The following is a 20,000-nucleotide window of genomic DNA, read 5'->3' as shown; positions in this document are numbered from 1 at the left end:
GGGCCCCTTGGGCTTGAAGCCCCAGACTCACAGCAGGAACTGACGGATGGGGCCTGTGTCCAGGGTGCTGATTCCACTTGGAAGGCATACTAGGTCACCTGTCCAAGCGCTCCCCATGTGAAGCCTGGCTTGGCTACTTCTCTGAAGCCTGGGACAAGTCCCTTCCCCAGTCTGAGCCTCCATTTCCTTACCTGCAGAAAGAGGGGGTGGGGCTTGGTGGTCTCAAGGGTGATGCAGCCAGCTATCACAGTAGGTTAGCCTTTGAAAATCAGGGGGAGCAGCCTAAGAAAGTCTGAACTAAGCCGCAACGGTAGTTTCTAGGCCCAGATGCCACCTGAGTCCTCTGACCGCAGCTGAAGTCTCTGTCTGGTTTCTTAGGAAATTTACCAGTGGTGCGGCTCATTCTGTAACAAATACGAGCGTCTGAAGGCCAACCAAGTCGCCATGGACATTCGGGACACCGAGAGGAGAGGACGATCCCAACTTATTATCGTGGAAGATGGGAATGAGCCCCCTGAAGTCCTCCAGGTAGGCTGGTGAGAGGGTGAGATGGCGTGACGGGCAGTGAGAGCTCAGTGGGCTCCCAGGGCAGGGGGACAGATGCCTGGTGGTCCGGCTGTGATGCCCAGGGCTCCACTCTCCCCTCCAGCCTGACTGGCAAAGGCCTGGAGTTGGGGCTCTGGGTCTCACCTCTGTTGCTGCCTGCCGGGGGTTCTGGGGGGCCCTTCACTAGGCTCCTTGAGTTCACAAAATGCAAGGTTTGGATTGTACGGTGTGCAAACATCCTCAGCTCTGAGCTTGGTCAAGTCTGCAAGCCCTACCCTTGCCTCGAGTGTTAGGGAGGAGGATCTCATTAGACCCAGCTCTGCCTTGGCTCCCATTGCTCAGTCTAGCCTGGCCTCTTAAAACCCCACACAATCTGCTCCTACCCCTTTCCCCTACATCACATCCCCTCCATCACCTCCAGCTGCTCCCCAGCCTTGGGGGTCCCCACGAGAGGCTGTACCTCTGCCCTCTACCTTTGGCCAGCTCAGGAGGTGTAAATGACTGGTGTAACATTAGCAAGGCAGATTCTATGACCTAGACTACTCAGGAGAAAGGCCATTGAGCTTGACTTTGTTTCCTGGGAAAACATTTTTAGAATGTTATTAAAGGGATGGTTAAGAACCATGAAGCAGTGATCACAAAGACCCAGCGTGTCACCCTCCTCTGTGATAGGGCTGCTGGCTCGGGAACACTGTGATGGTGTTTACCCAAATATTAGCAAAGCCCAAGGGCTCCTGGGAATGACATGATGATGGCATTGGGTGACGCGCCACAGCCAGGGAGAGCTTGTTCCCAAATGTTTAATCAGTTTTAATCAGTTTACTCAGTGACCCACTCTCTGGTGGTGTCTTGGAAGGAGGTCTCCAGAGGGGTGCCTCGGGGATCTGTCCTCAACTTGGGGCTTTTTAACATTTTTTTATCCATGTTGTGGAAATGAACATCAACACATTTTTGTATCTGTGACATATCACCAGAGGGATGGTAGATAAATAGAGAGATATAGAGATAGGTAGAGAGGGAGGGAAGGGGTGGAGAGAGACAGAGCAGGAGAGAGAGAGAGAGAGAGAGAGACAGAGAGAGACACACAGAGGAGAGAGAGAGAAAAAGAGATGGGGAGAGAGGGGAGAGGGAGAGAGAGAGACAGACAGACAGAGACAGAGAGAAAGAGACAGAGACAGAGAGAGAGAACTGAGACCTTGGGCAACATGCAGAATCACAAAGATCTCAACATAAATTGTCAAATGACACCAAGTGAAATAAGTTGTTTAATAGAAATAACCATAAAGTTAAGCTCAAGTTTAAAAAAAGAATCAGCTTCCCCATGGAAAGCAGGGAGGAGGGGTGACACTGGAGTCTAGATCAGAGGGTTTTAGTGAGTGGGAGCACGATTTGTACCAACAGAGGCAGGACCAGAGCTAAAGCTCAGCTGGAGATAAATTGCCAGCAGCATGACCCCAGGCAAATAACCCAGCTGTAAGGCACTTGTCTGCCTCAGTTTCCTCATCACTAAAATAGCCCCTGCCTCCCAGGGTTATCATGAGGATCCAATGGGATAGTGTTTGTAGAGCACTGTGCCAAGCTTACAGACATTCTAATGACCACAATTTTATTGCCTTTATCTTTGCGGTTCCTATTGTTGGGTCTCACATCCGAGACCAGGGAGGGTGGTGGTTCTGCTCCACTGTGCCCTGGCCACACCCATGCCAAGGGTCATGTTCAGTTCTGGGCACCCATCTAGGAAGGGCACTGATAATTTCCAAAGGGGCCAGCCAGGCTGACTAAGGGTCTGGTGTTTAAATCCCCAAAGGATACTTTCATCTCTCATGTGGGAGATGGATAAGCCTGCCCCTGCTCTGCTTAGTCAGGAAGATGTGAGTTCAGATCTTCCTCGGGCACTAGCTGTGGGCTAGGGCAAATCACTTAACTGGCCTGGCTCCCTTTCCTCATCTGTAAAATGGAGATAGCAGCATGTACTTCAGTGAGTTCTTGTGAGGAATCAAATGAGACAGCTCCTCTGTAAATGCTGTATTTATGCAGGCTATTATGATATTTGGTCATGACATTCATTCTCTTCTGGCTCAGTCTAGCAAATAGGAGCTGGAATCCCTGCCCCATAATACTGCCCTTCTGCTATGATACAACCCCTCCCCTATGTCTAGTGACAGCCCTCAGACCCTGTGAGAGGGAGGAGGGTGGAAGAGGGGTCAACATCGTCCCCTCTAGCCCAGGGTGAGCCTGTGAGCTCTGGCCTGACCTGTCCCCTGTCATGGGCATCTTCATCTTGGATACATCCCAAAGCCACCCATCCCTCAGTCTTGGCCTCTCCACCTGTGTTCTCTCTATGACCTTGCTGCTTTCCCAGTGCTTTTTCATCTTTACTGTAAACATTGTCTTTGCCTTTGAAATTTGGTGGCATATAAATGGTTTAGAGACATGTTGCATGGGTCCATTGTTCCTTTTATTATGTGAAAAGCAAATTAGGAAAGTGAAGGGGAACGAAGCATGTCGCCATCCCATGGACATTAAAATCTCTGGCGCCAGCAAGGGGCTGAGAGTCTCCTGACTGGGAGTACATACTTGGGCTATTTCTCTTGAAAAGGAAATTGTTTAGAAACTTTACCAAAGAAGGTATTTCTTGAAAGTGCTGTGTTGGAAACAAGAAAGAGGAGGCAGTTGGACAGGTGGCCAGGCACAATCTTGAGGAAAGCCAGCTGTACTTTTCCAAACAGGAAGGTCCCTTGGTTGAATGGTTAAGGCCAAAGCCATTGGCAGAGCAAACACCCTGGGGCAGCAGTGTACAGAGCCCAGCCTAGTGTGGCCCTGGTCGGTCTGTGTATTGTAAGGGAGCTGGAGGAGGTCGGGTTGGGGGAAGCTCCTCCTCTGCCCCTTCCCTTCCTCCTCCCCCATGAGCATCTGCTTTATTCCAGATGCCCGCCATGTACCTCACAGTGCACTCGAGGCCTCAGGGACAAAAAGACTGTGCTCAGTAAGGGTCCTGCTTCCCAAAGACCTGGGGTCTAATTAGGCAAGGACCATTAGCACATGTGTGAGAATTTTCACAGATGCCTGATCTCAGAGTTGTGGAGCCTTCTTCCTTTGGCATGGTAATTAAAAATAACAATATAAGAAGAATCACAACAGCTCAGATTTTTAAAGCACTTTAATTATGGAAAGCGCTTTACAGGAATTTTCTCATTTGATCCTCACAACAGCTCTGGGGGCTAGGAGCAGTGCTACTATTGGCCCTGTTTTACAGCTCAGGAAACTGAGGCAAGCCACATGACTTAGCCAGGGTCATCTAGCTAGTCAGTGACTGAGTGGGTCTAGGTCATTTTCCTGGGTACCAGTCCTCTTCCGGGTCTGCCTTTCCTCACCGCCTGCCCATTGGTCACTCTGGGTCATGCCCTGCTGTCCCCTCACATCTACCATGACTCTCCACTGCCCCTCAGGTCCCCTGGATTTTGCAGTGCTTTGTGAATGTGAGTGTGTGGCTGAGACATAGACTACAGATGTTCAAAAGTGGTGAGAATGGCCACATTCAGACTTAGTTGAGGAATAACCATTGTCACAGTCACTGACATTTGGAGGGCATTTCAAGTTGGCAGAGCTTCCTGCGGATGCCTCCTCCATGGAGGCCACCTAGTCTTCTGTCCCAGTCCACATCCACCTCTCCCTGAATTCCTCCTCTCAGTGAAAGAAGGTCTCTGAGGACTTCTGGAGACCAAGGTGTGCTGTTCTTACATTATCCCCTGCAGGAGGAATTTTGGAGCAGAGATCTAGGTGTCTTCCAATATTTCCAAGAGTGTTACATGGAAGATGGTCCAGACTTGCTTTGTTGGGCTGAACTAGGACCAGTGGGTGGAAGCAAATTAGCAAAGAGGCAGGTTTCAGGTAGCTCCAGGTCAGGAAAACCCAAGGAGGAGAGCTGTCCAAGGTAGGAGGGGATGCCCACGGAGGTGGGGAGTGAGTTTTCCCCTCAGTGGATGCCTCAAGTACAGGCTGTTGGGTCTCTTGTAAAAGGGTTTCTGGGGTTAGACCTTCAGACTGAGAGAGGCTTGGCTCATTGAGCTCACTCTGGCGGAGGATGCGCCCCCCCCCCCCCCCAGTGAGAGGAGCCCACTTCTGCCCCGTGAAAGCTGACTTTTAATCACGTACCTTTCTTCAGACATCAGCCCTCTTCCAAGCACGGGGCTGGAGCTTAGGGGCTGGGATCAGAGTGGACTCTCCCTCCCAGGGTCCAGGCATTCAAAGGTTATCCACAAAGAAGTTCAGCCATGGGAACTGCCCCTAATTATTACCATGCCTCGGTGATGGCATGGTGTAATGGAAGGAGCCCTTGGTGGTTCAATTTCCAGCTGGGGCACCTCTGAGCCCCATGACCAGAGTGGTTCAGTCCTCATCTGTAAAATGGGGATGGTGATAGTTGTGCTGCCAACTTCACAGGTCTGGTGAGAGGCAAAGGGACCACGGGGGTGTGAATTATGTCAATGGTGAGGAGGGGATGGGAGGAGGCTGCCTCCCTCCTGTGGGTGGTCTTTTCCAGAATCAGAGCAGGGGAGAGAGAGCTGGCCATCCTGGCTTTCTGCTGGCACAGACATATGTGTGGAGGCCAGGTAGCCGGAACCTTCTCTGAAGCCAGGTTTTGTCTCCAGACAAGAAAGAGCTTTTGCTTAGTCTAATCATCAGGGGGGACATCCGTGATGTTGTAATGTAATGCCAAAAGAAGGCAACTTCCCAGGTTCAAAATACCAGCATAGGTACTCTCTATTTTATTCAGTGACAAACCAAGAACGGAGAAGATCAAAACATGACATCATTCAAAATACAGCATTTGTGATTAAATAATCTCCAAGGACTGCCCCACCCCAGGACCTTCCAATCATTCAATCAATTACAAAGTCTCTGTTCTAAATACTTCTCCACCCCTAGGCTATGCCTTAATCAAGTCCACCACAAAGCCCCTCTTCTCAAATGGATATTAGTTTCCAAACATAAGGTCAAAAGTTCCCCACCCCTGGATCACAATTGAATCTACCCCAGAGTTACATCAAGTTTAAACACAGCACTTAATACCCAAATGGAGCTCTTTTCTTCATCTTGACATGAGGCAAGTTCTCAGCAATCTTAGTTCCTGGGGAGACAAGGCTTAGCAAAGCCACAAGATACATTGCCAGTCCCTTCATGAATTTATCCTCTGTCTGTAGAACAGTCCTAGAACCCCTGAACACATTAGCAAAGCCCTCTCCCAGGATTTCTGTAAACATACAACAAGAAAATCCTTCTTCAGGGCTTCTGAACCAACAGAAAGGCTCCCAGACCCCTGCAACAACAGCACTGTACTTCACCAGTGGACAGTATTCATTCTGTCTGCAGGACAGTCTCCAGACCCCTGCAGCAACAGCACTGTCCCTCACCAGTGGACAGTATTCACTCTCTGTCTGCAGGACAGTCTCAGGCCTTCTTAGCAAACAGCCAGGTTCCAGGACTTCTTCAACAAAAGGACTGTCTTTCACCAGTGGACAAATCTGGCAAAACAACATCAAAACAGACAGACAAAGTACCAGCAAAACAGCCATGTCTCCTCAGTCCTTGGCAGCTCAGGGGGCAGGTCTCAAAAGTCCAGGGCAATTCAAAGTGGCCACCAGCAATTCTCTTAGTCTCTCTCTCTCCACGAGGTGCTGCTTCCAAAAAAGATCTTCCACCTCTCTCTAGTGTCTCTCCGAATCTACATCACCAGCTCCTCCCAGTTCAGGACTTTCTTTTCACATCAAAAAGTCCATCCCACAGGTGGGATTAACAAACTCTGGGTTTTAACACAATCAATTTGAAAACCAAGCCAATACAGGGGAATCTTTAATTGCCATTACTATCACAGATGTCCACTTGGAAGTAATTTGATCTTAATTAAAGAAGTCAGACTTTATCTCTGGCTCTCTCACCCATAGTCACTAACTGTGATTAGAGTCTGCTGGGGAACCTGATGAAGGGTCTGTGGTCTCTGAGAATTCACAGGAAGTCATGTCAATGCCCCCCCCCCCCCCCGACCCCCCCCCCCTACCTGAATGGCCCCATGTGGTTGTTCCCTGGATGCCCTCGACTGAGCCCTGACCTGGCCTTGGTCTCTAAATGCTTCTGTTTGTCCTATGTCCCCCGAGGAAACTGAACCTACCCGGACCCAGCTGTGAGTCCTAAGGTTTACTCCTGGATTACTTTGTTCCTTCCTGACTGAGAGGAAGGGGAAGACTTCACTGGTGCTCCCCAATCCTGGCACCACTGTCATTTCTCCAGGGCTGATTGGGGGATACCTGGTCAGTGTGTTCTCTGTGCCCAGGACAAGGTAGGAGACGTACATACAATGTGTGTTTGTGGAATGGTCAGGCTCAGGGGATTCCCTCCCCCACCTTGAGCCAGGCCAGGCTGTTCCCAGGCTCCTTCCCTCAAGGGGTGCCTGGGCCATTTTCTTGCCTCTTTCCTGAATGCCAAGGCCAAGTAGTCTTTGTTCTGATGCTTTCCTGTTTGGAAATAGGCATGGGGGTGTGTCACAGAGGTGCACAGTTGCTTGGAATATGGTGGGTGCTAATAAGCATTTGCTGAATATGAATTCTGCCTGGCTATTGACTCCTGCGCACATTGATACAAATATTAAGGAGTTACTCTGTGCCAGGTATGGTGCTAAGCATTGGGAATGCCAAGAGGAAATCAGAACAGCCCCTGCCCTGCCTGAGCTTCCATTCTAATTGGGGAGATGATGCATTCACCAGAGGTCTGTGCAAAATGAACTCAAGGTGGTTGGGGGGCAGGGGCCAGGTGTCTCTTCCCACACCCACCAGGCTCCTCTCCTCTCCATGACTGTACTGTAATTGCCAAGGAAAGGCAACTTCCCAAGGTTCAAAATACCAGCATAGGTGCCCTCCATTTTATTCAGTAACAAACCAAGAACAGAGAAGGTCAAAACATGACATCATTCAAAATACAGCATTTACTAAGTGTGATTAAATAATCTCCAAGTACTACCCCACCCCAGGACCTTCCAATCATTCAATCAATTACAAAGTCCCTGTTCTAAATACTTCTCCACCCCTAGGCTATACCTTCACTTAGTCCACCACAAAACCCCTCTTCTCAAATGGAGATTAGTTTCCAAACACAAGTAAAGTACATTCATTTGCTCAACCATAGAACACAAAAAGGTCAAAAGTTCCCCACCCCTGGATCACAATTGAATCTACCCTAGAGTTACATCAAATTTAAGCACAGCACTTAATACCCAAATGGAGGTCTTTTCTTCATCTTGACTCCAGGCAAGTTCTCAGCAATCTTAGTTCCTGGGGAGACAAGGCTTAGCAAAGCCACAAGATACATTGCCAGTCCCTTCATGAATTCATCCTCTGTCTGTAGAACAGTCCTAGAACCCCTGAACACATTAGCAAAACCCTCTCCCAGGATTTCTGTAAACATACAACAAGAAAATCCTTCTTCAGGGCTTCTGAACCAACAGAAAGTTTCCCAGACCCCTGCAACAACAGCACTGTCCTTCACCAGTGGACAGTATTCATTCTGTCTGCAGGACAGTCTCCAGACCCCTGCAACAACAGCACTGTCCTTCACCAGTGGACAGTATTCACTCTCTGTCTGCAGGACAGTCTCAGGGCTCCTTAACCAAAAGCCAAGTTCCAGGACTTCTTCAACAACAGGACTGTCTTTCACCAGTGGACAAATCTGGCAAAACAACATCAAAACAGACAGAAAAAGTACCAGCAAAACAGCCATGTCTCCTCAGTCCTTGGCAGCTCAGGGGGCAGGTCTCAAAAGTCCAGGGCAATTCAAAGCGGCCACCAGCAATTCTCTCAGTCTCTCTCTCTGCCTCCACGAGGTGCTGCTTCCAAAAAAGTTCTTCTGCCTCTCTCTTGTGTCTCCAAATCTACGTCACCAGCTCCTCCCAGTTCAGGACTCTCTTTTCACATCAACAAGCCCATCCCACAGGTGGGATTAACAAGCTCTGGGTTTTAACACAATCAATTTGAAAACCAAGCCAATACAGGGGAATCTTTAATTGCCATTACTATCACAATGACGCCCCATCCTGCTCTCACCCCTTAGCCTCTTCTCCTCTCCATGGCCCCCCATCCCACTCACACCCACCAGGCTCCTCTCCTCTCTGTGGCCCCCTGAGGCATCTGTCATTGGATCCCTCAAAGAAGGATATAAATGCAAAGACTCCTTAAATGAGTGATTCCAGCCTGCACCCACACTGCCTGCCTCTGTTTCTGGTTCCCAACACCCACATACCGTACTTAGACCTGTTAAGGGACAAAGAACATGGGTTGGGGTCCTGGCTCAAAGAGGCCTCTCTGTGCCTCGGTTCCCTCATTTGTTAATTGAGGGTTTTGGACCAAACGATGATGATCTCGTCGTCTTGGGTAGTGTCCACTGAGTCATGACAACATGTCAGGCTTTTTTTTTTATTTTAATAAAGGAAGACCTTAGGGTTGAGCCCAATATTACCTTCAGGTTTTCCTTATTCAGAGAAACACACTGCATCCCATTAAAAAGCATTTATTAGGCCCCCACTATGCACCAGCCCCAGTGTCACACAGTGTGGCTACACAGACCATAGAGTCCTGGCCAGGAGAAGCTCATGCTCCAAAGGGCTTGGGTGGGGGGGCCACAACGTGGCTCCAGATGCTTTGATCCAAATTAATTTCAGGAGTGTTTCCTCCCCCCTCCCCCACCAAAGTGAAGAGAATCTGAAAATCTCAAGGAGGGGATGATGCCTCTGGTACAAAGAAGTGTTTGGGCAGAGCCTTTGAAGGGCAGGGATCCCAGAAGCAGTGTTGAGGAGGCATTTCTGCAGCCTCCTGCCTTAGCTAAACACCCCCAATGGTTTGTTCATGCTTCTGGTAAATATTAATTCAAGCTCCTGGCATGTGTGCTGACATTGTGGGGCTTCAGTCGGCCTCCCACTCCCTCCTCCCACCTGGACACGACCTCAAGGTGTCTATTTCTGGAAGCTCCATGAAGGTGGGACTTTCTGAGAACCACACCCCAGCTTTATTGGGAGCCAAAAGAAGGAGATTCAGGCCAGTTCCGGGGGTTCTCCCTGGTGCCCCAGCCCCAGCACAGTGGAGACACATCCTGGAGATAAGAGGTGTTTGAGCTGGGGTAGGGATCTAGAGGTCAGTGGGTGTGCCTTACTGGCACACCCCAGTTCAAACAGAGACTTGTGACCTTCCCAATAAGATGAGTGCCCTGAATTAGGGGCCTTGGGCAAACACTGCCAGGGGTGTCAGCTGCTGCTGATAGTGGGGCCTTCATGCTATTCTGGAGGGTATAATGTTAATGGGATTTAAGATCTCCCCTGCCCATTTAAAGGTCTCTGGTGGATCCCACTAAGGGAAGCTTGCTTAGGGGAGGCTTGTTTGCAGGAAGGCTTTCATAGCTTTTGTTCATTTCTAATTAGGCACTGAGTCACCAGGGCTGTGATGCCCTCTGGCTCCAGAAAGGGCATATATAAGTCTCATCTGGTCGAAGCACAAGAGCACTCTTCCAGTAAGGGAGCCCCAGAGCACTATATACTCCGAGGGTCTCATTTTGCTTTGGGGCTCCCTCATGGAAGAGTGTTCTTATGATTTGACCAGATGAGACTCTGGGTAGCTGTTAAGGAGCTGACCCCCACTCCCCCGCCCCCCTGCCCAGGCTCTCTCTGGTAACAATGTATGCATTGCCTTGGTCAGACAGTTGAATCTGTTGATCTGCACTAATTTCTCGGACAGTCAGGAGCCCTGCCTGTTGGTTTTTATTTCTCTGCTTATATTTTCTCTATCTTCTTTGTTTGAATTTTCTCTGGAGTTTAGGGTGCTGACTTTTCCCCTAAACTAATGAAGGTAATTAAAAAAGATTACCGACCCCTTGAACATCCATCTTTCCTGGCAAAGCATATCTAAGAACCTGTGCCAGCAGCCATCCTGGGGATGCCAGTGCTGTTGCTGATTGCTGGTACAGCGAGTGCCTGAGGGAGAGCTGAGGGACTTCCCATCCCCAGACAAGCCTGCTAAGGCCTGGCTACCTAGTGATCCATCTCAGTCAAACTGGACTGCAGTCAGGTCATTAGCCTGGGACTATTTCTGGAGGCAGACTCAGTGCCTGAAGGGAGTTCTGTACCTGTCTGGTCCAGTCCTTAAGGAAACAAGATTCCTTGCTGGTCATTAACCCTCATTCCCCCAGTGAGCCCATTCCAATTTAGGAAAACTCTTAATTCTCAGAAAGTGTGAACTTCTGCCAAGTCCACACCTGCCTTTTTCAAAGTGCTTCTGTCTCCAATGGCTCAGCCCAGGGCCCTGAAATAGGCTATCCTGGTTCCCAAGCTGAGCCTCTGGCTCTTTTGAGTAGCCCTGCCCTTTACCCTGGTCCATTTGGCCTAAATGACTCTGTGTGGTCTGTCTTCTCTGACAGCAATGTGGCTCTTTGGGACTTTGGGGCATCCCTGGGCCACAAGCCTGAGGACCAGGATGTTTATAGAGCAGACTGCACCATTTACAGGTCCCCAGCCCAAAGGGGTTGGGCCTGTTCACAATTCCTCCCCTCCCCCAAAGAGCCCACCTTGACCCAACCTAGCCAACAGATTCTTCTTCCTTTAAGGTGAACATTGCTATACACACCTCCATCTTGCCAACCCCCCTGACCATTAATTACTTAGTGGGTTTATTGTCTAGAAATTTTATTTGACTTTCACTAAGCCCTAACAGGCATGAGAGGCCAGAAAGGGGCACTGGGGATAGACAGACTGTGGAGGACTTTCTGTGGGTGACAGAATGATCATGCCCATGGAACAGCTGTAAGAAGCATTGTAAAGTACATGCTGAGCAGCGTGCTAAGCCCTGTTAATAAGAAGACAGGCAAGAAGAAAGATGAGCCTCCTTCAAGGACCTTGCATTCCAGTAGGGAAGGCATCACGGGGTCTGATGGCTAAGTCTGGAGAATGAGGAATGGGGGTTTGGGCCCATGCCCCAGTAGAGGCTCTGGGAAGACCCCATGGGGCGGCACCGGAGAAGAGCACTGGGGGTGTTGGAGAGCCTGCTTCTCCCACTTAGCAGCTCTATGACTGACTTTGGCAGCGTCCTTTCCCACCTTGGGCCTCATTTCCCCCACTTACAAAATGGTGGAGATAATCCCAGTGTGGCAGGGCTTCGGGAGGCTCCAGGAAGACAGTGGATGTTCTAGAAAGGGTCCCTGGGCTCAGGACAGAGCACTGATGGGTAGCAAGCAACAGGAAAACATCCAAGTGAGGAAGACAGAAATAGTTTGGGGGTACGTGGTTTGGCTCTGCCTCAGGGCTTCAGCTTCCTCCTTGGCAAAAGGAGGGGCCTGGGGTCCCTTCTAGCTCTCCTAGGGAGCAGAGGCAGGCTGGGAGCCTAAGACTCAGACTGGGAGGGGCTCCCTGAACAGCCTTCTTCTTTCCTGAGAACTGATTGTTGTGGGCCTTCCCTATGATCAAATATTTGTGATAGCTTAGGTAGAAAAGCCTTTGCCCTGGTCACATGCCCTGCCTGAGCACCTGCTGTCTCTTCTGTTTGCTCTAGACTGGGGGCTCCAATGGGCTGCAGACCCCCAGGGGCCCCACAGGACTATTGTAAGCAAACCATGAGGCTAAGACTGAGTGAGCACCAAATGCTGTGTCCTCTGCATAGGTGGAACCAGAGTGAGGGGTGACTTGTGCTATCCAAGCACTCTCCTGGTCCCCACAGTGTGTAAGAAAACCTAGGAGCTGGCCACTAGTGCCAGTGGGGAAGGGGATACATGTGGCACCCAGAGGCAGTGTGCCCCAGTGGTGAGTGTGAGGGCTTTGGCTCAGGAGGGGTCCAAATCCCAGCTGAGCCCCAGTGCCTACGTGACCTTGGACAAAGGTCTGCACCGGCTACAATTCTGTGACCCTGTGACCGAATCCCTTCTGGGGTAGGCTGTGCCAGTCTTATACCCTTCCTGCCAGCCTTATCCTCCACAGCAGGGCCGGCTGCCCCTTCATGCAGCAGATCGGGGGTTTAGAGGTGGGGTTTTCCTCAGGCCCTAGGACCGACTTCCTCCTCTGATGCCCAGGATCCTTCAGCCTCCTTGTCTTGCCCAGGCTTCACTCCTCCCCCAGACATAGTGCCTCGGTCCCCCAGCTGAGATATGACCAGGGCAGAGAGCAGAGAAGGCCTTTGGCTTCCCTCCTCCTGGACACTGCCTCTGTGTGCAGCCACAATGGCTTATGTGGTAAAGGGGGTGGGAGATAATTCCCCTCTCCCATTTTGGTGGTTGTGCTCACACAGGAGGAGGGTTTATGGCCAGCTGTGGCCACTTCCTGAGGCCTGAGGGCCTCTGATCCAGTCAGCGTAGTCAGATCAGCTTCTAGGGACCCGGTGGCCACCCAGATGTCCCAAGAAAACCAGCCCTGGGTCAGACTGCAGCCAGAGGCCCCTCTGTCCTCGGGAAGAATCCCCCTTGAGCCTGGTTGTACCCTGGGGGAAGCTGTCTCCACTGGGGCTGCAGGCTGGCAGACTTGCCACCCCAAAGGCTCTTCGCCTTTCCTGCAGAATTAATGCAGGGCCTTGGCCAACGTCAGAAGGGTCAGTTTTTGAACAACCCTTTGGCCCCAGCTCTTCATGGGAGTTGCCAAAGGTCTCTGGCAACTATTCTTTTGTTATATTCTGACGTCGTGTCATGGAGGATTCGGAGCCAGAAGGGCCTCAGCCCGTCCTTTCTTTCCCAGATGAGGAGAGCTGGGCCAGGTCGCTCAGGAAGGACCGAGGCAGGGTGGGGACAAAGAGCTCCACGGTCTTGTTCGCTATCCTGTCTCCTCTTGTGTCCATGGGCAAAGACAAGTGTTCTGACCCACAAAAGTACCAAAGGGGAGAAAAGAAGACCAAGCCACTAGATGTCAGATGGTCAGCTTCTGCTGTTTGTGGCTTCCTGGGTTTTTAGGCCAATCGCCTTTTCTCTTACATTTATAGTATTCAGTGAGTCGGCATCTGCATGAGTGGAGGGGCTTTCTACCTTAGGAGTTCCCTGCCCCAGATCGAGACCAAATATCTCTATAGAAATATCCATCCCTGCCTCCATGCATGTATATGCACACATTCATAACGCACACGGTGCTTTCACTTTAAAGCACTGTGTAGCAGCCTTTCCCACTGGGTTCCCTCTCCTCTTCCAGACTTCTCTTCCATGACTTTGTCTGGGCTTTGCTGCTGCTGTTAGTCTTCAGAGGTCTGTGATGGATCTGCCTGAGTCTGGCTTGTTTGACAGGGGCCTGGGGCCCAGAATTCAGGTTCTATAGGCCTTGAGGGCAGGGTTTCTACTTCCCTTAGATTCTCTCCCTCCTCCTAATCTTGAGCTCTAAACACTGATTGTGTGGCCCAAGAAGGCACAGGTTAAACCTTCCACTGCCTATGGGGTTAAAAAAAGGTGGTCCCTGGGGATGGCTGGGGTCACCAAGTCACCCATGCCCCCAGGCAAGGCCTCATGTTTCCTATTCCCTCCTCAAAGGCTTTAGGAAACAAGCCGGAGCTGAGGGAAGGAGTTGAGGATGATGACACTTTAGCCGACATCAGCAACAGGAGAATGGCCAGGCTGTACATGGTGAGTGCCGGGTTCGGGGTCCTTCAGCTCGGGGTCTATTCAGGGTCCTCCAGGGGTGCTGGATGGCGCCCCATGAACCCAGGGTAGCAGGATGCGTTCTGGGGAGGCAAAACAAACCGAGGGACCTTGGCCTTGGGCCAGGTTCCTCTTGGCATCCTCCTCATCCTCCTGGGCATCTGGGGCATTTCTGTGGCACTCTGAGGTTGGCCAAGTGCTGTACCATGGAGGGCCAAGTGAACAGTGGCTGGACAAGAGAGGGCTGAGACCGTCCTTCCTGAGCTCAGGCAAAGGGGAAGTTCCCAGGCCGGAGAGGAGTATACTCATTTCATGAAACATGCCCCTCCCAGCCCTTCCTGTCCAGTAGATCAAGTCCTGCCAAGTCCTGATGTGAGGACATTTAATTCTAGTCCCAGGGCTCCCTCTCTTGGAAACATGCAGTATTGCAAAGGCTGAGCCCCCCGAACAAAGCATGCCCAAGTCTATACTGGATGCCTAGGCTTGGCACGGCCACGGTCCATTTCCAGGGGATCTCTGTGAACCCTCCTTTCACTTTCAACTTTGTGAAGCTTGTCAAAATAAATAAAAAACCCAGGGATTTCTCAGCCTTAAAGATGTGACTAAAAGACAGTTTTATGGTCAGTCTGTTCTGCATTAACATTGATGAGGTTTAAAGTCTGTGCTGGACACATGGCAAAGCACCATTCAGAAAGGCTTTGTCAGTGTCCAGGGACTGGCCTGTGGTCGGGCTCCGAGCCTTGTGCTGTGGCTGGTCCTCGGGCAGCAGCTCTACAGAAGTGAGCCAAGGACTCACACGAAAGCTCCCAGACCCTCACGGATGACCTTTTCTTGGCTTAGGTTTCTGATGCCACTGGGACCATGAGTGTGTCAGTCGTGGCTGAAGAGAACCCTTTCTCCATGGGGATGCTGAAGTCAGAAGAATGTTTTATCCTGGACCATGGGGCCTCGAAACAGATTTTTGTGTGGAAAGGTAGGAGGTGTCCTTGGTGCTGATGCTGCTGGTTGGGCCTCGGAGCTCTCTGGAGGACAGAGAAGTGTTCCCTTTTTTTTTTTTTAAAGCAATCGGGGTTAAGTAACTTGCTCAAGGTTACACAGCCAGTTATTTCTGGGTGTGATGCTGAGTATCTGAGCCCAGATTTGATCCAGGTCATCCTGACACTGGAGCTGGTACTCTTACTCGCTGAGCCACCTGGCCACCCCTAAGCAATCGGGGTTAAGTAACTTGCTCAAGGTTACACGGCCAGTTATTTCTGGGTGTGATGCTGAGTATCTGAGCCTGGATTTGATCCAGGTCCTCCCGACACTGGAGCCGGTACTCTTACTCACTGAGCCACCTGGCCACCCCTAAGCAATTGGGGTTAAGTAACTTGCTCAAGGTTACACGGACAGGTGTTTCTGGGTGTGGTGCTAAGTGTCTGAGCCTGGATTCGATCGCCAGGTTGTCCCGACACTGGAGCCCGTGCTCTTACTCGCTGTGGAAGTGTTCCCTTTGATAAAGGTTCTAAACACTCCCCAGAGGCCCCCACCCCCAGCCCAAATGCCCATCTGATCATCAATCCCTGTCCTGCTCAGACACTTTCGGTGACCCCCTCCTGCCTCCAAGACAGAATACTCACTTCTCTGCGTGATGTTCAGCGTCCTTCAGAATCCGGCTCTAGTCTGCCTTCCCAAGCTTGTTATGCGTCATTCCCCTTCAGACTCAGCGCCCCTCACACAAGGCCAACTGCCCTCATCATTCTAAGTGACGCTGCCTTTCCCTTCTCTGTGTCTTTGCCTGGGCTGTACCCCATGCCTGGAAAGCCTTCCCTCCTCACCTTGTAAACTTTCCAGCTTTGTTCAAAGCAAGCTCACTGGTCATCTCCTATGGGAAGCCCCTCCTGATCCCCCTAGTTATCAGTCTGTTCTCATCTTTATGTTGTTATGCATGTGCTCATCCATTTGGGAAGTGAAATGATGTAGGTCTCAACTTGAAGTTCAGAAGACCTGAGTTTGAATCCTGCTTCAGACACCAGCAGTGTGACTCCAGGCGTGTCACCTCCCCTCTGGCAGCCTTAGTGTGCTCAGAGGACTTGGCTTTATCACCAGATCACAGCGAGGAGCAGATGTGACGATTGGGAAGTCTGTTTAAGAGCTAGATGCTACATCATGTCCCCTCCCCTGCAGAGACCCTGAGCATATCATCCCCTTCCCCCAGAACCCTGATCTCTGCAGTTGGAAGGGACCGCAGAGACTGTTGTCCAAACTTCTCACTTTGTAGATTAGGAAACTCAAGCTTGGGAAGAGTGAGTGATGTGTCCAGAGTCATACGGTAGTAAGCAAATGTAAGAGCTTTGAGGGCAGGGAAGTCTTCCTTCCTTCCTTCTTCTCTTCTCCTTTCCCCTACTTTCCTCCCTCCTCCTCTCTTTCTTTCCTTCTTTACTTTCTATCATCTTCCTTTTCTTTCCTTCCCTTCCTCTCTCCCTCCTTCCTTCCTTCTCCTTCTCTTCTCCCCTTCCCTCTGACTCCCTCCTTTCCTCTCTCTCTCTCTCCCTCCTCTTCCTCCATTCATTCCCACTGTTTAACACTGAGCTTTGCACATAGCAACTACCTAAAACATGCTCCTTGAATTGAATTGGATTCAGCCACTGAGACTTCACATTCCTGGTTTCTCAGAGGAAGCAAAGGGGAAGGTGAAATACAAAAAGAATCTTAAAAAACTAAAATTTAATTTGCTCTTTGGTCACATTCATTTGCCTCCATCTCTGGACCTTCAATTATTACATGGTCCACACAGACCATTGCAGCAGGGCGCCAGCCTGGATTCTCGTTTTCTGATCATTTGGTTGGCCTCCTGCATTTTGACCCATTGCGTGTGTCCTTGTATTTTAGGCAAAGATGCTAATCCTGAGGAGAGGAAGGCAGCCATGAAGACGGCCGAAGAGTTCCTGCAGCAAATGAATTATCCCCTCAATACCCAAGTAAGAGCAAAAAAAAAAAAAAAAGACGCAAACACCAACCAGAAGGGGGTGCTCTGGCTCTCCCCACAAAGCACCAGACTGAGGCGGCTTGGAGTCCTTCTGGACTGGAACAATGGCCGCTATTGACCCTGTTCCTTCTCATTGGATCCAGGGCTCTCTAACCCAAGCCAACTCAAGCCAACCCGAGCCAACCCAAGCCAATGAGTGTTTATGAAGGGCTTGCTAATCTCCAGAAGCTGCTGTCCTTGGTCTGAGGACACAAAGCCAAGGCCTTGCCTCATGGAGCTTACATTCTATTGATAGAACAGGAGCACTGGAGGGGGGAGAAAGGAAGAGCAGCAGAAGGGCTTGGGAAAAGATTCCCTTCCACAGAGAGGGTCGTACATCCTGGAGGGAGAAGCTGACACTCAATGGGACCAAAGGTCCATGTCATGGCCGGGACCCCTCTGTCCCTCACCATCATCCAGAGGGGTAGTAATCCCTTTGATTAAGCACCAGCCCGTGGAAGAGGCCATTTCCTTCTCTGGGGACATGTGTACATGTGACCACCCCCACACATAGCCAGGAGGGGCTTGTCAAGTACAGAGTCAGTCTCTGCTTGTCATGTGGCTTGCTGGTCTTTCCCCCCTCCCCATATTTCTCATGGCCTCAAGGACCCTGTGTTGCTTCCTCTGGGAGGCAGTGGCCCAGGGCTCTTCTCCAATATTGATCAATACTGATTCCCTGCCACATTTATTCACTGTAGGCTATTTTTTTTTTTTTTTGCTTTTTGGAGGGCAGTTGGGGTTAAGTGACTTGCCCAAGGTCACATGACTAATTTTTGTGTTAAGTGTCTGAGGCTGGATTTGAACTCAGGTCTTCCTGACTCCTGGGCCGGTGCTCTATTCACTGTGCCACTTAGCCGTCCCATGTAGGCTATTTATAATGGCCTCCTCAATGGTTTCACAGACTCTGCTCTCTCTCTTCTTGAATCAATCCTTGTACAGAATTGCATCTATAATTTCCTTAAGGCACAGGTGGCTCCCTATCACCTCCAGACCCCTTAGTCTGGCATTCAAAGCCCTTCATGATCTGGCAAACACATCTCGTGGCCATATTCCCCTCGCTCCCCTTTCTGCTCCTGCCATCCTGGCCTCCAGGCTGCAGCCCAGTCCCCTCTAGTCCCCTCTAGCTCCCTCTCCCCTCTGCATGTTCCCATAGTTGTTTTGCTTGTTGTCTCCTGCACCTTAGACTGGGAGCTCCTTGAGGGCAGGGGCTGATTTGGGACCTTCCATTCTCCTCACTTAGCACGATGTTGGCACAGAGGAAACCCTACATGAATGTGAGCTCATGTTATTTAATTATCTGCCTTCCTCTTCCTTCACAACTCACTTCAGGTGTGCCCCATTCTGGATGCCTTCCCCAGGCCCCCAGACTCTCAACTTACAGACACTTGGAATGTGGGTACCTCATCCTCCTGGCATATTATAGACTCCCTGAGAACAGACTGGCTTTTGTCTTTTTATCCTGAAGTCTAGTACAGTATCTGCATTCAGTACGTGCTTAATGTCTATGGAACCAGATTCTTTTTTGATGGACTTGGCATGAAATTGTACATCCTTCACCCAAGCACTGTCCTAGGTCAGTCTGAAGGCCCTTGTCACTGGGTTGACTGCTAGGGGATAGATTTATTGTTTGTGACTTTTCTCCAGAAGGGTCAGCCACCATAAGAACTTGTGATCTGCATCAGTGGAGGGAGGGAGCCTACAGGGACACCCACTACCATCAGAGTCATGTCTGAACATGGCACTGCCCTGCTTATTTCTATGGCTCCCTTTGCCCTCTAGGCCCAAATACTGACTCCTCACCCAGAAGTGTTGACATGAGTGACCTCAGGGTCAGCATCAGGGTGTTGCCTGAGACATTGAGGCTGGACTATGTTGCCCTCCTAATAACTGGCCTTCAGTTTTTCATAAATGAGAGTTAGGGATTGTAGACTCTTAACCCAGTTTACTCAGCTTGATTCAGTCCAGTTCCACCATTAAGCACCTACGGCTTTGCTGCTGTTGTTACACACCCAGAAACTCCTTTCTCTTTCTCCATGACTGGCATAGGGCTTTTTCTTCCTTCTTTGTATTTCACTTATTCTTACATTTCAGATTCAAGTTCTCCCAGAGGGAGGTGAAACGCCAGTCTTCAAGCAATTCTTTCATGACTGGAGAGGGAATGATGAAAGTGAAGGCTTTGGAAAGGTGTACGTGACTGAGAGAGTGGCCAGGGTCCAGCAGATTCCATTTGATGTCCAAAAGTTACACGAGTGTCCCCAGATGGCAGCCCAACACAACATGGTGGACGATGGCTCTGGTTCTGTGGAGGTAGGGATTTGTGCGAGGATGGAGAGGCAAGAGTGCTGGCCTTGGACTGGTGGGGGGGGGCGGTGTAATGTAATGCCAAAAGAAGGCAACTTCCCAGGTTCAAAATACCAGCATAGGTGCTCTCTATTTTATTCAGTGACAAACCAAGAACAGAGAAGATCGAAACATGACATCATTCAAAATACAGCATTTACTAAGTGTGATTAAATAATCTCCAAGTACTACCCCACCCCAGGACCTTCCAATCATTGAATCAATTACAAAGTCCCTGTTCTAAATACTTCTCCACCCCTAGGCTATACCTTAATTAAGTCCACCACAAAACCCCTCTTCTCAAATGGAGATTAGTTTCCAAACATAGGTAAAGTACCTTCATTTGTCAATCACAGAGCACAATAAGGTCAAAAGTTCCCCACCCCTGGATCCCAATTGAATCTACCCCAGAGTTACATCAAGTTTAAACACAGCACTTAATACCCAAATGGAGGTCTTTTCTTCATCTTGACAC

General features: G+C 50.2%; 1 protein-coding gene across 1 annotated transcript in view; it reads left to right on the top strand.

The window, feature by feature from the left end:
- SCIN (scinderin) overlaps positions 1–20,000 on the top strand; it is a 59,939-nt gene that overhangs the window by 21,315 nt on the left and 18,624 nt on the right. The window contains exons 4-8 of the mRNA XM_069094403.1: positions 379–528; positions 14,071–14,163; positions 15,019–15,151; positions 17,050–17,138; positions 19,277–19,606. Coding sequence (XP_068950504.1) covers positions 379–528; positions 14,071–14,163; positions 15,019–15,151; positions 17,050–17,138; positions 19,277–19,606 — 795 coding nt within the window. The remainder of the gene's footprint in view (positions 1–378; positions 529–14,070; positions 14,164–15,018; positions 15,152–17,049; positions 17,139–19,276; positions 19,607–20,000) is intronic.

Source organism: Petaurus breviceps, unplaced genomic scaffold (assembly GCF_028583685.1).
Source record: "Petaurus breviceps papuanus isolate PSGF00001 unplaced genomic scaffold, PetGlider_PUasm1.0 218, whole genome shotgun sequence".
NCBI lineage: Eukaryota > Metazoa > Chordata > Mammalia > Diprotodontia > Petauridae > Petaurus > Petaurus breviceps.
This window is presented reverse-complemented; position numbering and strand designations above follow the sequence as displayed.